Source organism: Micropterus dolomieu, linkage group LG21, assembly GCF_021292245.1.
Source record: "Micropterus dolomieu isolate WLL.071019.BEF.003 ecotype Adirondacks linkage group LG21, ASM2129224v1, whole genome shotgun sequence".
In the NCBI taxonomy this organism is placed as follows: domain Eukaryota; kingdom Metazoa; phylum Chordata; class Actinopteri; order Centrarchiformes; family Centrarchidae; genus Micropterus; species Micropterus dolomieu.
Window position 1 is genome coordinate 35,612,425 of NC_060170.1, and position 14,063 is coordinate 35,626,487.

Genomic DNA, 14,063 nt, shown 5'->3' on the forward strand with positions numbered 1-14,063 from the left:
CTTGAAAAACTCAATTGTGGGGTTTACTTAATTAAATATTACATTGAGTGTGTTTTTACATTTATTCATTAATAGACTATAGCTCTAACTTCAAAAATATAACTGGTAATATTTGTAATTTAATTGAGTAGCCTATAGGCCATGAAATTATGCTATATTGTTGTATTATAGATATCAGGGACAACTTGAAGTTCTAGCCTCCCATCTTTAATTTTTTTAACTGGCATGATGTTTACTTTTGGGTCTATTCTGTAGATTAAAATTGTGCTTTTATCATTTACTTTGTGTACCCAACTGTCATTTATAATATAAAAAATAGACCAACACCAAGCTACATGTTTTAGTTACATCAGTGTTTTCTTCATATTTGATGCTGCCATAAATGTTTTGTTTTTCAACAGTTAACCATTTTAAAAACACAGCTTGAGAGGCAGTTTAATTGAGTCACGGTGGCGCTGCAAATTCAAACATGAGAACCAATCAAAAGCATCAGAACAGCAACAAACTTTACTAAACAACTGTGGCTGGAAATGGCAAAGGAAGACAATGTGCACATGAAATACACGCAAAGCAACAAAATGAATATTATTCAACATATAGCCAAGCTTTTTAAAGAAAATATTCAGATGGCATCTTAAACATTTTCATAAGAAATTGTGATTTAATTACATATTTTACCAGTCGGCCTAACTGTAACAGATAACACTTACATTTACGTTTGTCTACAGTTGAACATTAAAAGGTGTTCTTGGTATAGAATCATGGGAGCTTTATATTTACATGAGCATTAACAATAAGCTATGCAGAGTGGGAAATTATGTTTGAATCATTGTATAATAGTATGCTGGTTTCTCTTAGTGTAGCATCCCCAAAAAAAGTGCAGACATAAGGCAACATAGTATCTTATAACTCCTTTAGGATTACAGTGATTAGTAACGCATTAGCATGATCAAAATAATTCAAATCATTATGCAGAAATATACATTTAAAATGCATTGCCAATAAAATAACCAAAGGCAATGCCTATAACAAATAATAATAGAAACTGAATAAGCATGAAACAGCTCTAATACTTCAATGATTAATTTTATAAGTAACTGTAGGCCTAATACAACCATTTTCACATTGTGGGGAAGTGAAAGCATTATCTTCTTCAGTGGAATTTTATAGGACAGTGAATCCAAACAATAAAGCACAACACAGGCTATGAACTGTAGGCTACTCCAGAGTTCCCAGTCACCACAAGAATAAAAGCATTTAACACAGGCTGTACAAAACATGACTTGAATTTACTCAATAAAGTTAAAATAGGAGTTACACTGACAATGGTGTACTGGTGGCGACGTACCTAGTGACGACGTGAGTGTCACACGGTTGTTAGGCGACGTAACTAGTTCAGATGTATTTAGTAGGCGTATATTTATACAGGAATTCGAACATACGCCGCCGTGACGTTGCCGCCGGAAGACGTTGATTCCATTCACTCGCCGCCAAGTCGCCGCCGGTCTCCCGTCTGCCGTCCCAATCACTCCCATTCAAAAATCCACACGGTCTGGCGGCGACGGCAGGGTAGACTGCTCCTTCTCCTTCTCCTGGTAATCCTCGCTCTGACAATATCCACCCACCATACCCGCCATACCCGCCATAGCTGTGCAGCCTCCGGTAACGTTAATGCAGCTATATAACGCCCGTCGGCACTTGCGGAGTTTCTCAACTCCGAAAACGTTTGAACACATTTTCGATTCGCTGCCAATTTTCGTAAAACTGCCGATCTTCGAAATCTACACAGTTGATTTCTCGCCTAAAAACTTCTCAGAATTGTATTTAAAGTTCTGTTGTTGGCTTCTAAAGAATAAAACGGTTTGCATTAGGATCTATCATGTACGTAAGCCAAGATGAACGTCATCACGTTTTGTGCGCAGTGTCTTCTGGGACAAACCATATTTGGAAGTTCAACTTATATTTTATATATATATATAAAGTTACTTAGTAAGTTATCCGTCAGGCAGAACATGTGCGGTGTAGGTCACAGTGTGTCCGTTAAGTCTGTTGTTTCCGCAACTGCTGGAAAAGTGAAGGCGGTTAGCGCTAGTTAACAGATCCCCGGTCTGTAAAGCACGGTTTTGGCTGCAGTGTAACGTTAGCTAAATTAGTAACAGAGTAACGTTAGTTGCGTGTCATTACTGCCAAACGTGTTGAGGAATGAGAACAGCAGGTTGAAGCTAAACTGGTGTCCTGTACACATACTGTACATCCTGCTAAGTTAGTTAAGTTAAATTATATTTCAGTGTCCAGAGGAGTCTGACAACTGGTTATTAAAGGAAGGACGCTGGTGACCACGGAGGAGCTGAGGCTACTAAAGTAAATCAGGGATGTAAACTAGTCCTTTTAAGCAATTGAGGAGACATTTCTTTTGAATTTTAATGTGTAAACGAAAGTTTAGTTATTATCCAGAATTTACACAGAAAAAAAAAGATGCATCAAGATGGATCGCTGCCCTCAAATCGAATCGTGAGGTGGCAAGAGATTTTCATCCCTACTGCCCAAACTGTATTCCCATTCAGTTACTTTAAAATGTCTTTTAATAGGCTACGTTTTGTGAAGTGGTTGTCTTTAATCGTCCACTGCATCTGTTAGGGCCTGTCCATAGGCTCACCATTCATCTGTGACAACATCTGAGCCTCTTCTTATTGGTCAGCAACAGGTCTTCTCTTTCACCACCCTGACAATGAGTTTTCTTGATGTAATTATGTTGTTTTTGTGCTAAACTGCAAAATGTTCAAAATTCATACAGATTGTTCATAAAGTGAAGAAACATAAATAAAAGTTGTTTTCCTGCGCAAAATGTGTCACTTTACTTAAAGCAAACAATTACGTGTTATAAGGTCTTATAATTAGTTAATATGGTATTATGTCCACCTGTAATATATTATACAGGGATAGTTTAACACTTTACTTAAAGCAAACAAAGACATGCTATATAACTTTAAACATTACTATAAGCTATTATTCCATTCGTCGGTGGTTATAATGTGTTATGGAACATGGTCGGAGATTCTTGCCGCACATTGATATAAACTGGTATTACTATTAGTTATAAAACATTAAATCAAAAGGTCATAATATGTTATGAACTTTGTTATAGCGCCTAATGCATGTTTGTAAGTGATTATAACAACTGTTATAATGTCTTATGGACGCATTATATCGTGTTATAAATATATGCATAAGTCATTATAGCAATGAACTTCATAGAAAGTGTTACCAAAATGTTTTCTAGGATTCCTTAATTTCATTCTAGTTGTCTTCATAATTCTCACTTTGTTCAGTTGCTAAGTTGAGTAGCCTTTTAACACAGTAAAATTAGAAGAATTGTATTTTAAAGCTCTTCTCTTGTGCATCAACCTGGACTCCCCAGCTCTGTGTCCTGAGAGTAGTTTGGATATTCACATTTCCACAGCTAATAAAGTTTATCTCCAACTCCTGCAGCCGTACCTCTCAGTCATGCTGAACAAAGGCTCTCTGGAGGTCTTGGTGTTTACCGGCAGCCACAGTCCACGTCGTGTTATCAGACGACCTGAGCAAGGCATACTGAATGATGGCAGAGAGCACTCACTGCGCATAGAGAGGCTACCTGGCAGGTTGGTGTTTGTGTGTTTCTCTTCAGTCTGTGTTGATGTTTCCTGCCTGTGCAACAGAATTTTTTGTCGCTGTTGAAGACTTTTACTATATAATCAATGTAATTCTCCTTTTGTGTGTTTGCCACCAGATCTTTTGTAGTTCAGGTGGATGAGGAGGTCAAGAGGGAGGCAGCGCTTCCCAACGACCAGCCTGTGAACTTGCAGCGTATCTTCCTTGGTGGTATTCCTGCAGAAGTAGAGCTGATATCCAACAGAGCCAACGTCCCGTTCCAGGGATGTATATGGAACCTTATGATCAACGCTGTGTATGTAACATGTAGTCCTGTCTATTTCTTGAATCTGAAATATTGAAGACAAGTTGTTCTGAAAGCCCATAACACTTAGCAACTTAAGTACTGTGATAAAGTAAGTGTGAATCACATCCAAACCTAAGTTCTAGTGACCATGGCCACTTCCTTTTGTAAAGACCTGGTAGCAATGCGAACAGTATCAGTTTGTTTTTCCACTAAAAATCATCCATCATAGTGGTGAGATCTGATCAGATGAATTTTGATTTTGATATATCCACAGAGTAATATGGTTCTGACATCACAAGATAAATATGGGGCAAAAGAACAGAGTCAGCTTTTGAATTTGGACATTTCTCTGCCCCTGTGTTCCACAATGTTAAAACACTGACATAGGCAAAACTGACCCATTGATTTTACTTCAATTGTTCACCTTAAATGCACCGCATACATACTCGATATTTCAAACCGGGCAGCATTACCTCACTTTCGTAATGTTTACCCAATAATGTTTTCTGGCAGTGGACGATCGGCCTCATACAGTTTGGTTAAAGCGTAGTTAATATGATTGCCTGAGGTCATGATGATGGTATAGATGATCATGATAAAGCCAGTGTCTCTTTCTCCCTGAACAGCAGTAATAGAGCTGTCCAACACCATAAACATACTCATATCTCAAATTATACACCCCATCTTTGTGTGTTTATGTTTGTGTGTTTGTCTATTGCTCACTTTCATTTCACCCCACCACCCTGCTGTTAACTTCTACCTAATTTACACCTGTTTGTCTGTCAGTGTCCTCATCGCTCCTTTTGTATATTTTCTGTGGTCGTACTTGAAGCATCTACCATGATGAATCTACATCAATTTGCATTAAATATAAATTATATTGTTTTGTTACTTCATTTAAAATAACTCTTACTATAATTCATTTTCTAGCACTCATACATGATCATAACATAGGAACCTTATCAGTGAACTGTGGCCCTGACTCTTGATCTTGTTATGGTGTTTGTCAGCTAAATATCTGATTTTAAATCTAATTGCCTGTCCATCTCTCAGTCTCTCAGATTTCTCCCAGCCCATGTCCTTTGAGAATGCAGAAATTGGCCAGTGCCCCAACCTCGCCCCACCGCCACCTCTTCCTCCTCTGCCAGAAGAGGAGGAGCTCGGGAAGGAAAAGGAGGAGTCAAAGCCACACAGTCAGACCCCAACCCCTGTTGCCCCACCTCCAGGTCCTCCAACTGTAAGTGGCTCAATTTAATGTGGGAACACACGCACTTGGACTGTTAAACACTCATAGTCATAACTTTCATCATTAATATTTTTCAGGAGAAAGTCTCTTAAGATATTAAAAATAAATGAAATATGTGGGTGAGTAAGCAAGGCATTATTTGCATTACAGTAGAAGGTCTTTATTCACAGTAATATAATTGCCATTACTTTTGTTTGCGCACAGAGAAAGCACACATGCACATAAGACACATACAGATATAGTACAGTAAAAAGAAGCCCATATGCCAATATACACACACACATTTATAGAAGCACACCCATGTCCTATTCCACCATATTCTTTTTTTCTTACGGTTACTCACATATACACACACCTATTTCTGTCTGATGAAATGCAGCCATGGCCTCACCGTGTTAGCTTAACGCTTCATCACATAGCAGTTCAGCAGCCCATTAACTCTTCTTTATAGTCCCTTTAGCCTTGAGCCACTAAACTCCACCTCTGGCAGCCTGTCACGCAGTGCGGAGCCATGGCGCTACGCTAGGCTAACTGTGCATGCCATTTATGCTTTATGAGCCCCCAGGAGCCAAAACACTCTCAGCTAACATTTAGCTGCTATGCTAAGATGCTGGAAGGCAGTGAGTCATTCACATCATTCCCTGAGAATCTGGATAGGCAAGATATATATCATAGATTTAACATTATAAGCCTTACAGCAGTCATAGGTTATCAGTTACCCAGTTACCTACTAAACTATACCTCTAAAAAGACATTGATCATGAAGCACAGAGCCAAAGAGCTATGCCAGCTTAGCTATAACTCTGTGTTGTGTTGCTTTATGGGCTGTAAGTTCTTTGTGATATACAGCAGACTAAGGGCTGTAAGAAGCCATAGTTCTTAGATTCCACATCTATATTATATGTTTATAACAGACCCTCTGCAGTAATTATCTTTATGATTCATGTTTTATTTGTTGAGTATTTTGTTATTGTTGATCCTGTTTACGCTTGGAACAGATTTACATTATGGCCACAACTAATTGCAATATACAAGCAAATGTCTCCTCAGACTTCAGAGTAAAACAGAGGACTTCATTTCAGAGGACATGACCTTTACTCCACCAACATTACTTTTTGCAGATTTGCAGACCAAAGTCTGAGTTAGATTCCGTTCCACTGGCCTTTGTTCCAGTGTGGGGTTTTTGTATAGTGTGTGTCTTTCTTTGGTCTTTGGTCATGACATTGGATTATTCTGATGGCATTCCAAGCTACTCCGTCTTTATGCAATTTGAAAGCCTTGTAATTTAACTAATAATTCATTAATGCATGAGTTGATTTGTAGAGACAGATAAACTAATTAAACAGTAAATCAAAGTAAAACAAATCTTTTCTTCCTTCAGCAGAAAGTAGTTACCATTTTTGTATTTTAATGGAGTATGACATGTAGTTAAACACAAACCATTCTTATGAAGCAGGTTTTTATAATGCCAGTTTTATAATTGAAGGGCACAATTCTATTTTGAAAGGGCTGCGCTGTTGCACGATGTGACAGAGCTTTGCACACAGGTTGCAACATGTAGTTTTCATCAACAGCCAAAAGTTGAATCATAGCTGATAGTAAACAACAGTCTCACCATGTGCTTGAATAAAAAGGCTTCTCACACTTTTCTGTCACCGCATATTCTGATTCTTGATGTTGTTGTGAGAACCAATTTAGAGGTTGAAGAGGCTCTATAAAGGGCACCTTACAAGCTCCAGTGACCCTCTGAAAAATAAGATTCATTTAATTTTTAAAGAGTGTAATTCTTTTTTACTTGCTGTTCTGGTTGATAATATCATGACAACTACCTCTAATTACCCTTTTAAATTGCAGCTCTCTAATTTCCTTCCGTCACAAGTATAACAGAAGGTACATTCTCAGCTCCAACACAGGATTTGTTTTATTTGCTTACTTATTCTTCTCCAGAGGTGAGAAACTCTAACATTATCAGAGCCTAAAAAGGAAATAGAACCACTTGTTCAATATTCTTATAGTAATTACGCTTCGACTCAACGTAAAATAGGGAGCTAGAGTCTAAATGTTTCTCCATTGCTTCATTAACCTATTCGAGGGCTGTTTGTCATAAACACTGTTGCCATTCTGCCTCTGTGGCTACCACTAATCCCCTTCCTTCCCACTCCCTGACTGCTGACCTGCAGAAGGCCACGCCCCCTGTCACACCTGCTGCCACACCTACTGTTGCTGCAGCCCCACCCACTGCTAAACAGGAGCCCGGTGCTGACATGGTATATACACACACAAACACACTTTTCAACACAGTTTGAAGGATAAGGCTGGTGATATTCTATATTGTTGTTATTGTTAACAAATTTAATGTAGAGACCAAAACCAACAGCGCATTAGTTCATCACTCAAAACTTCTGACTTCCATACCTTGTCTGTGGCACTCAGCAAAGTATATAAAAGGCCATGTAATCACAGTGAACAACTGGTTACTAAAGTTATTAGCAAAAAGGAATAAATTGTATATTTGTTAGACTATTTTCAGTCAGTGTGCTAGTATTTACGAGCTTTATCGTTACACAGAGAATAGAAGTTAGTCGGATCAATACATTGCTGCTTTTGGTCTTTACATAGAATTTGTTGACAATAAGAAAAATATGGAATACCACCATACTTATTATTTAATGCACACACTTGAACACTCACCCCTCAGACTATTGTTTTTTGCTGTCTCCATTTACCTTCATGTCAAGGGCACTGGCTTTCTCGTAAACATTTATTGAACCCAATTCACCTGTTAACGGGAGATACTTAAAATAGAAAATAGCTAAATAAGAGTAAAAGCTTTCCAACATCTACCTACTTTTCAGGTCATTATTTTCCTTATGATCCCTTTAAATTGTTTCTACAATAGATTAGTAGCTGCAAATGTAAAGTTGTTTCACCTGCAGTATTAGTTGCCTTAAGCTTTTATAGATTCAATTCAAGACCTCCATTTGAAACACTATTAAGCAATATAGTGACCAGTGACATTGCTTAAGGAACATTGCACAGTCTTTAAATGGGTCATGAGTTGAGCTGTGAAACGTTTGTAGCAAAAGCTAATTACTACCACAAGCTAAAAGAGTAGCTTCTCTGAAATCTACAATAAGCAGTCCGGGGACTTTTGATATCTCAAGAGTGGTGGCAACACACAGGCTCACCTTCACTTGTACACACAGACACACACACACACACTCTTAAACAAAATCCCGACTAAATTACTTCTGATTCTATTGGTCTGACCTCCAACCAAAGACTAGCCTCTCTGAATGGAAGACCATCTTCCTATTGTTAGCTTAATGGAAAGACGCAGAGGGATGAGAGAAAGGGAGGGAAGAAGACAAGGATGAAAGAGGATAGAAGACAGAAAGGGGAGAGATGTTAGTGAGGAGAAAAGGTGCAGCCATGAAGGAAGAGAAGGAAAGAGAAGGAGTGTCTTTCTGAACAGAGTGGCGCCTGCCTTTTGTAGGCTTAATGGAAAGACGGAGGAGAGGAAGCAGGAAAAGAATGAAAGGAGAGGGAAGGAAAGAGCTTCTGAGCAAGTGACATCTCCCTTTTGTTAGTTGGGGGGAGAGAATGAGAAGAGCAAAAATGAGGGAGGTTGAGGAGGTGGAGTGGATATGAGGACAGAGCCTGATAAGAGGTGAGTGTCAGCTGTAACAAAGCAAGGTCACGGTGTGGGGAATGTCTTCACTTGAAAGAGAACAAGAGAGGAGAGACACACACACACACAGACAGACTCTCAATCGTCTCAGATGCTCCCCCCTCTCTCTAACTTTGTCTCAAAATTATACTGGAGGTATGGCAAAGCAGCTTTTTTACTTAATAGGAGATGTATTCAAGAGTGGAAAGGAGATGACTGAAAGGAGATAGGAAGAAGAGACTGGAGGAAAGGAGGGTATAAGAAGGAAGGAAGGTGTAAGAGCTGGGACAGAACAGGTGAGGACAGGGGGGAATTAACAACTTTGCAAGTAGTGAGAGTGGAGAGCATAAAGGAGTGGAGATCAGGTGAGGAAAGTAGTAAAGATGGAGGAGAGGAGGACACAAAATAGGCAAGATTGGGTAATAGAAAATGAATAGATGGGTGAAGAAACAGGTGAAGGTAGAGGAGATAGGACGAGATATGTAGGAGAGGAAAAGAGATGAGATGAGGAGGTGGTAGATCAAGAAATGAAGAAGATAAGAGGAAAGATGATGACGAGAGGAAAGGGATGAAGAGATGGGAAGAGAGGAGATATGGCAAGGTGGGAAAAGTCAGAAGACCAAGAGAAGAGCACGGAGAAAATAAGACATTAAGCAAAAGTGTGGAGGATGCAATGAGAGAGTACTAGATCAGGAGAGGTGGAAGAGGTGTGGGGAGTATATAGCAGGAGAAAAAACATCAAAGGTAAAAAATAATAGTAAAATAAAAGTGGAAGGAGGAGGACTTGGAAGTACAGGGAGGTAGCAGGAGCAGCAGTTAGAAGATAGCAGAAGCAGAGGAAGATATGAAATGAGGGGGATAAAGAGAAGGTGAAGAAAGAGGAGTTGTCAGGAAGAATAAAGTAGAGAGTAGGAAATAATGAGAGGTGAGGTGAATAGAAAAGGAATAAAATGAAGAGGAAATCTAAGAAAGTGAGATAAACGGAGAGTATTTTAGAGAAAGTAGCAGATGGGAGGACAGGAAGAAGACATAGACAAGGGGAATACATATGTGGGAAAGGAGGACTAAAGAATAGAAAGAAGAAAACTGCAGGAGAAAGGGAATAAAAAGAACAATCACAAAAGTTTCCTTTACTTGTATTACAACACTGACACCTCCTGGTCACTGGCGGAAGTGCACCCTGTAAAATGGCAAGCTGCACATCTAATACTATGCTTACCCACTGCCAAAGTGAAACCCAAATCAAATGGAAATCAGACTGTAGTGTGTGATGTTTGGTTCAAATTAAAAGAAAATATGGGCAGGATTTATGAGAATACAACTCCAGGAGGGTCCATTTATTTGAGAACAGTGTCAGCCAAATCCACCTTGGAAGTGACTGATTTGAAGTGATAAAGAGGAGACAGTGATGAAAGATGATTGCAATTAAGCAGATTTTAATATGCTATACAGTACTGCAGCACAGTATGCTGTACCTCTACTTACCATTTGAAATATTCAGTATGGTAATTGACACTATAAAAATCGCTATAATGATGGTGTAGTGTGTGTGTATATATATATATATATATAGTTTTGTTTAAAATTGAAATGTATTTTCCAAGGCCTCACTTATAATTCTACAAGAATTTAATCTCACTTTAAACTCTTCATATACCTGTTTTATATACAGAACAGTTTGCAGTTCTGACTAGCCCTTTAGGGCCCTGCAGCTCAGAAGCAGAAACCCTATTAGTGTGATTGACATGTGTTTTGCTCAAGTGTTAAGGTTCCTGTTGATGAGAGGTAATGGGAACCCTGTTAGTGTAACTGACACGTTATGTCCAATCTCCAGGATTCATGTGCATCAGCTGTGGCCCCGACAGCACTCGAGAAGGCTTATCAATTTGGACTGACCTGGAACAGCCATATGAGCTTTGCTTTTGATGACACCAAAGTCAGAGAGAAGTATGTATTCAGATTAAATTATAATATATATAATTTATTGTTTTATTTTGTGGGACTGCCCTTCAGTGCAGCACACACAATGTTGCTTGTGAGGACATGTACATGGTTTTCAGATTTGTTTGTATTGTAAGGTGAAACACGGTGCAAGTTATAAAGCACCTGCCACAGATAACAGACTGAACTTTTTGAGAAATTTCCAACACTGACATGAATTAGCAATGGCAATGTTCATGGAAATCAAAACAACATTTACAAAAATATAAACATTACAAAAATCTTCAGTGTTCACAGATGTAAAATGATAAAGTATTCGGATAATTTACTTCAGCTGTAGTTTGTTGAGCTGTAGCCTTATTTGAGCGACTCCATATAGTGTTTATTTTTAATATTTAATATTTTTTAAGATCTTTATTTGTATGGAAAATCTTAATCTGTAAAGTAACCATCAAATGAATATTGTGGAGTGTAAAGCACAATATTTGCATCTGAAATGATGTGAATAAGATGAAGCACAAATCGTATATACTCAAGTAAAATACAAGTACTGTTGTGTTTGTACACTTGCAAATATAGCTATATACCAGCTTCATCATGTAACATACTCAACACAGCAAACTCTGACCCCATGTGTGGGTGTGTTTGTGTGCATCTTCTCAGGTTTTGGCTTAGGAAGGAAAACAGAAGTGAGTGAGTGAGAGTTATACTAGCACAGATGTACAGCAGGTCAAAATCCAGGGAAACATCCTCTGTAACTATTGCATTTCTGAACCAATGCTGTAAATACAAACTGACTTCACAAAAACTAAAACATGATGGAAGGATAAAGGAATTAATTCCATACATGTATTTATGTACATATCTAATAGTTTTGTTGCCCAAAGACTGTTCTGGGGATTAGACTTACTGGACGTTCTCTCTAAGCAGTAGGGTAGCCTGCTGTCCAAATCAAAATATATCTTTCATTATTCTGCATCTGTCAGTGCTGGAAAACATGATCAAATGCTAAGGTAGGTGTCTAACTCACTTAAAACTGCAATTTGTCTTCCATGTTGTTTTCTCTAATATTCCACGCTTTGCCTTGCTGAATACAAATCATTTCATTTGTATATTTTTCATTTGGTTGGGAAATTATGCTTGTGCTTACTAAGTACAAAGAGATTTTTAGACATTTACATGTAAATCAACATCAAAATTTTAATGGAGAATTAACTGCATACATTGGTAGGAAAAATATTACTATTACCTGTGCTGGAAATAGCTTTTCTACAGAGCCCCTAAAATCCTGCAAGGTTATATTTTTTATTTTGTGCTCACAAGTTATTATCTTGTGCACACAAGTTAAATATCTCCTTTGGGGACTTGAGGGGCATTGTACTTTTTATATTGAAATGCTAACAATCCAGTATTTTCTTCCCAGTATTCTGATAAAAATGCAAAGCTCTGATCTGATTTACTTTGCATTTGGTAAATATTTTATTGGTGTAATCATTCGTTTGTATGTTTGTCTAAGGCTAATATTGGAGTTTGAGCTGAGGACAAAGGAGGAGTCGGGTCTTGTTCTCTACATGGCAAGAATCAACCATGCTGACTTTGTTGCCATACAGGTATCCATCTACTGCTCTGACTGTCATTGTATAAGTTAATTTTTTCCCGCTTGTCCCATGGTTCTAGTAATCTTTAAAAGTTCAACTTAAGTTGGTCTAGGATAACACAAGCTGCTTCTTTGTATGTCAAAGCGCAGTCTTTAACTCTATTTCACCACCTCTTACTGAAATAAACTTCAGCTCTGTGTACATCAGAAGAACAGTGCCTACTTCATTTTTTGCTATAAATGATTTGAGCAGATCTTCAGATGGCTCGCAGTGTGTACAAACTGTGAACTCAGATGTACAGGCTGAATTTGTTTGTCTGTTGTCTGTTTCACCAAGGCAACATTAACCATGTCAGCTTGTCATCCCTCCATCATTACTCTCTCTCTCTTCCTGTAGATCAAGGACAGACAGGTTTGTCTGGGTTATGATCTTGGTCATGGAAACATTTCTGGGTGCGTCCCCTTCTCCATCAATGATGGGAACTGGCATAAGGTAGGACAGTTCTTCAGTCTTCCATTCATACTTTGATTGTTTGACAGATTCTCCAATTTGTTCGCCTGTTTATTCATTTATTCACCATGAAGGAAATAACTTTGAACTGAATACACTTTCAGGACTATACTCTTTAAAATACAGTATTTTCCCCCTTCATTTCGCTGTGTATGTGTGTGAATACCACCAGGGCCCGTATTCATAAAAATCTTAATGCAAAGAGTAGCTCCTAGTGACAAAATTCTAAGAAAATTCTTAGAAATGTGGGTTTTTACTCACTTAAAATTAAAGAAATCCTAGTAAAGAAAAATGTAATTCAGAAAGCATCTTAACCCTTAAAAGAGGTCTTAAGGTCAAATTTGTTAGGAGCACGGACGAGGACTTTTAAAAGGCTTAAGAGTTTCTTTAGTAGAGGAGAAAATGGCAGAAAGACGAAGAGGGAGAAGAAATGTGTTGCGGACAATGGATGAATGGATGATTAATCAGATGCTATAGATTAGATCGTGCAGGGATCATGTTCGTGACTGATCTTATTAGAGACGCGCTAACATCTCCAACACAGCGCAGGAATGCCATAGCGCCAGAAATGAAAGTAATCACTACATTACGATATTTGGCAACTGGGAAAATGCAACAATGCATCAGTGATGATTTGGGTCTGTCACAACCTTCTGTAAGCAGAGTGATCACACAAACAATTACAGCACTTTCAGAACCTCTTATTGTGTCGCAGTTCATTTCGTTTCCACTGGACATTCCCACCTTGCAGGCTCAAAAAACTGCATTTATGAATATAGCAGGCTTCCCTGGTGCGCACATGCAGGGGGATTGAACCGTTAATAATAATAATAATAATCCTTATTTGTAGAGCACTTTTCAAAAACAAGTTACAAAGTGCTTTAACAAGTGTAAAGAATAATACAAAAAAAAGATAAGAGCATGAAAATTTAATATAAAATTAGTAAAATACAATAAAATAAAAGGGATAAAATAAAGTCAAATAAGATCGGGAAAAGCTCTCCTATAAAAGTATGTTTTAAGAAGGGACTTAAAAGAGTTCACTGACTCAGCTGACCTGATTTCCTCGGGCAGGCTGTTCCAGAGCCTCGGGGCCCTGACAGCAAACGCTCTGTCCCCTTTAGTTTTCAGTCGAGACTCTGGAACAGACAACAGACCTCT

The 14,063-nt window shown here is 38.3% G+C and overlaps 1 protein-coding gene across 1 annotated transcript in view; it reads left to right on the forward strand.

Annotated features, from left to right (window-relative positions):
• The first annotated feature begins 3,493 nt into the window (after window positions 1-3,493).
• LOC123960370 (laminin subunit alpha-2-like) overlaps window positions 3,494-14,063 on the forward strand; it is a 13,073-nt gene continuing 2,503 nt past the window's right edge. The window contains exons 1-7 of the mRNA XM_046035051.1: window positions 3,494-3,641; window positions 3,770-3,946; window positions 4,991-5,174; window positions 7,364-7,450; window positions 10,688-10,800; window positions 12,311-12,404; window positions 12,789-12,884. Coding sequence (XP_045891007.1) covers window positions 3,505-3,641; window positions 3,770-3,946; window positions 4,991-5,174; window positions 7,364-7,450; window positions 10,688-10,800; window positions 12,311-12,404; window positions 12,789-12,884 — 888 coding nt within the window. The 5' untranslated portion in view covers window positions 3,494-3,504. The remainder of the gene's footprint in view (window positions 3,642-3,769; window positions 3,947-4,990; window positions 5,175-7,363; window positions 7,451-10,687; window positions 10,801-12,310; window positions 12,405-12,788; window positions 12,885-14,063) is intronic.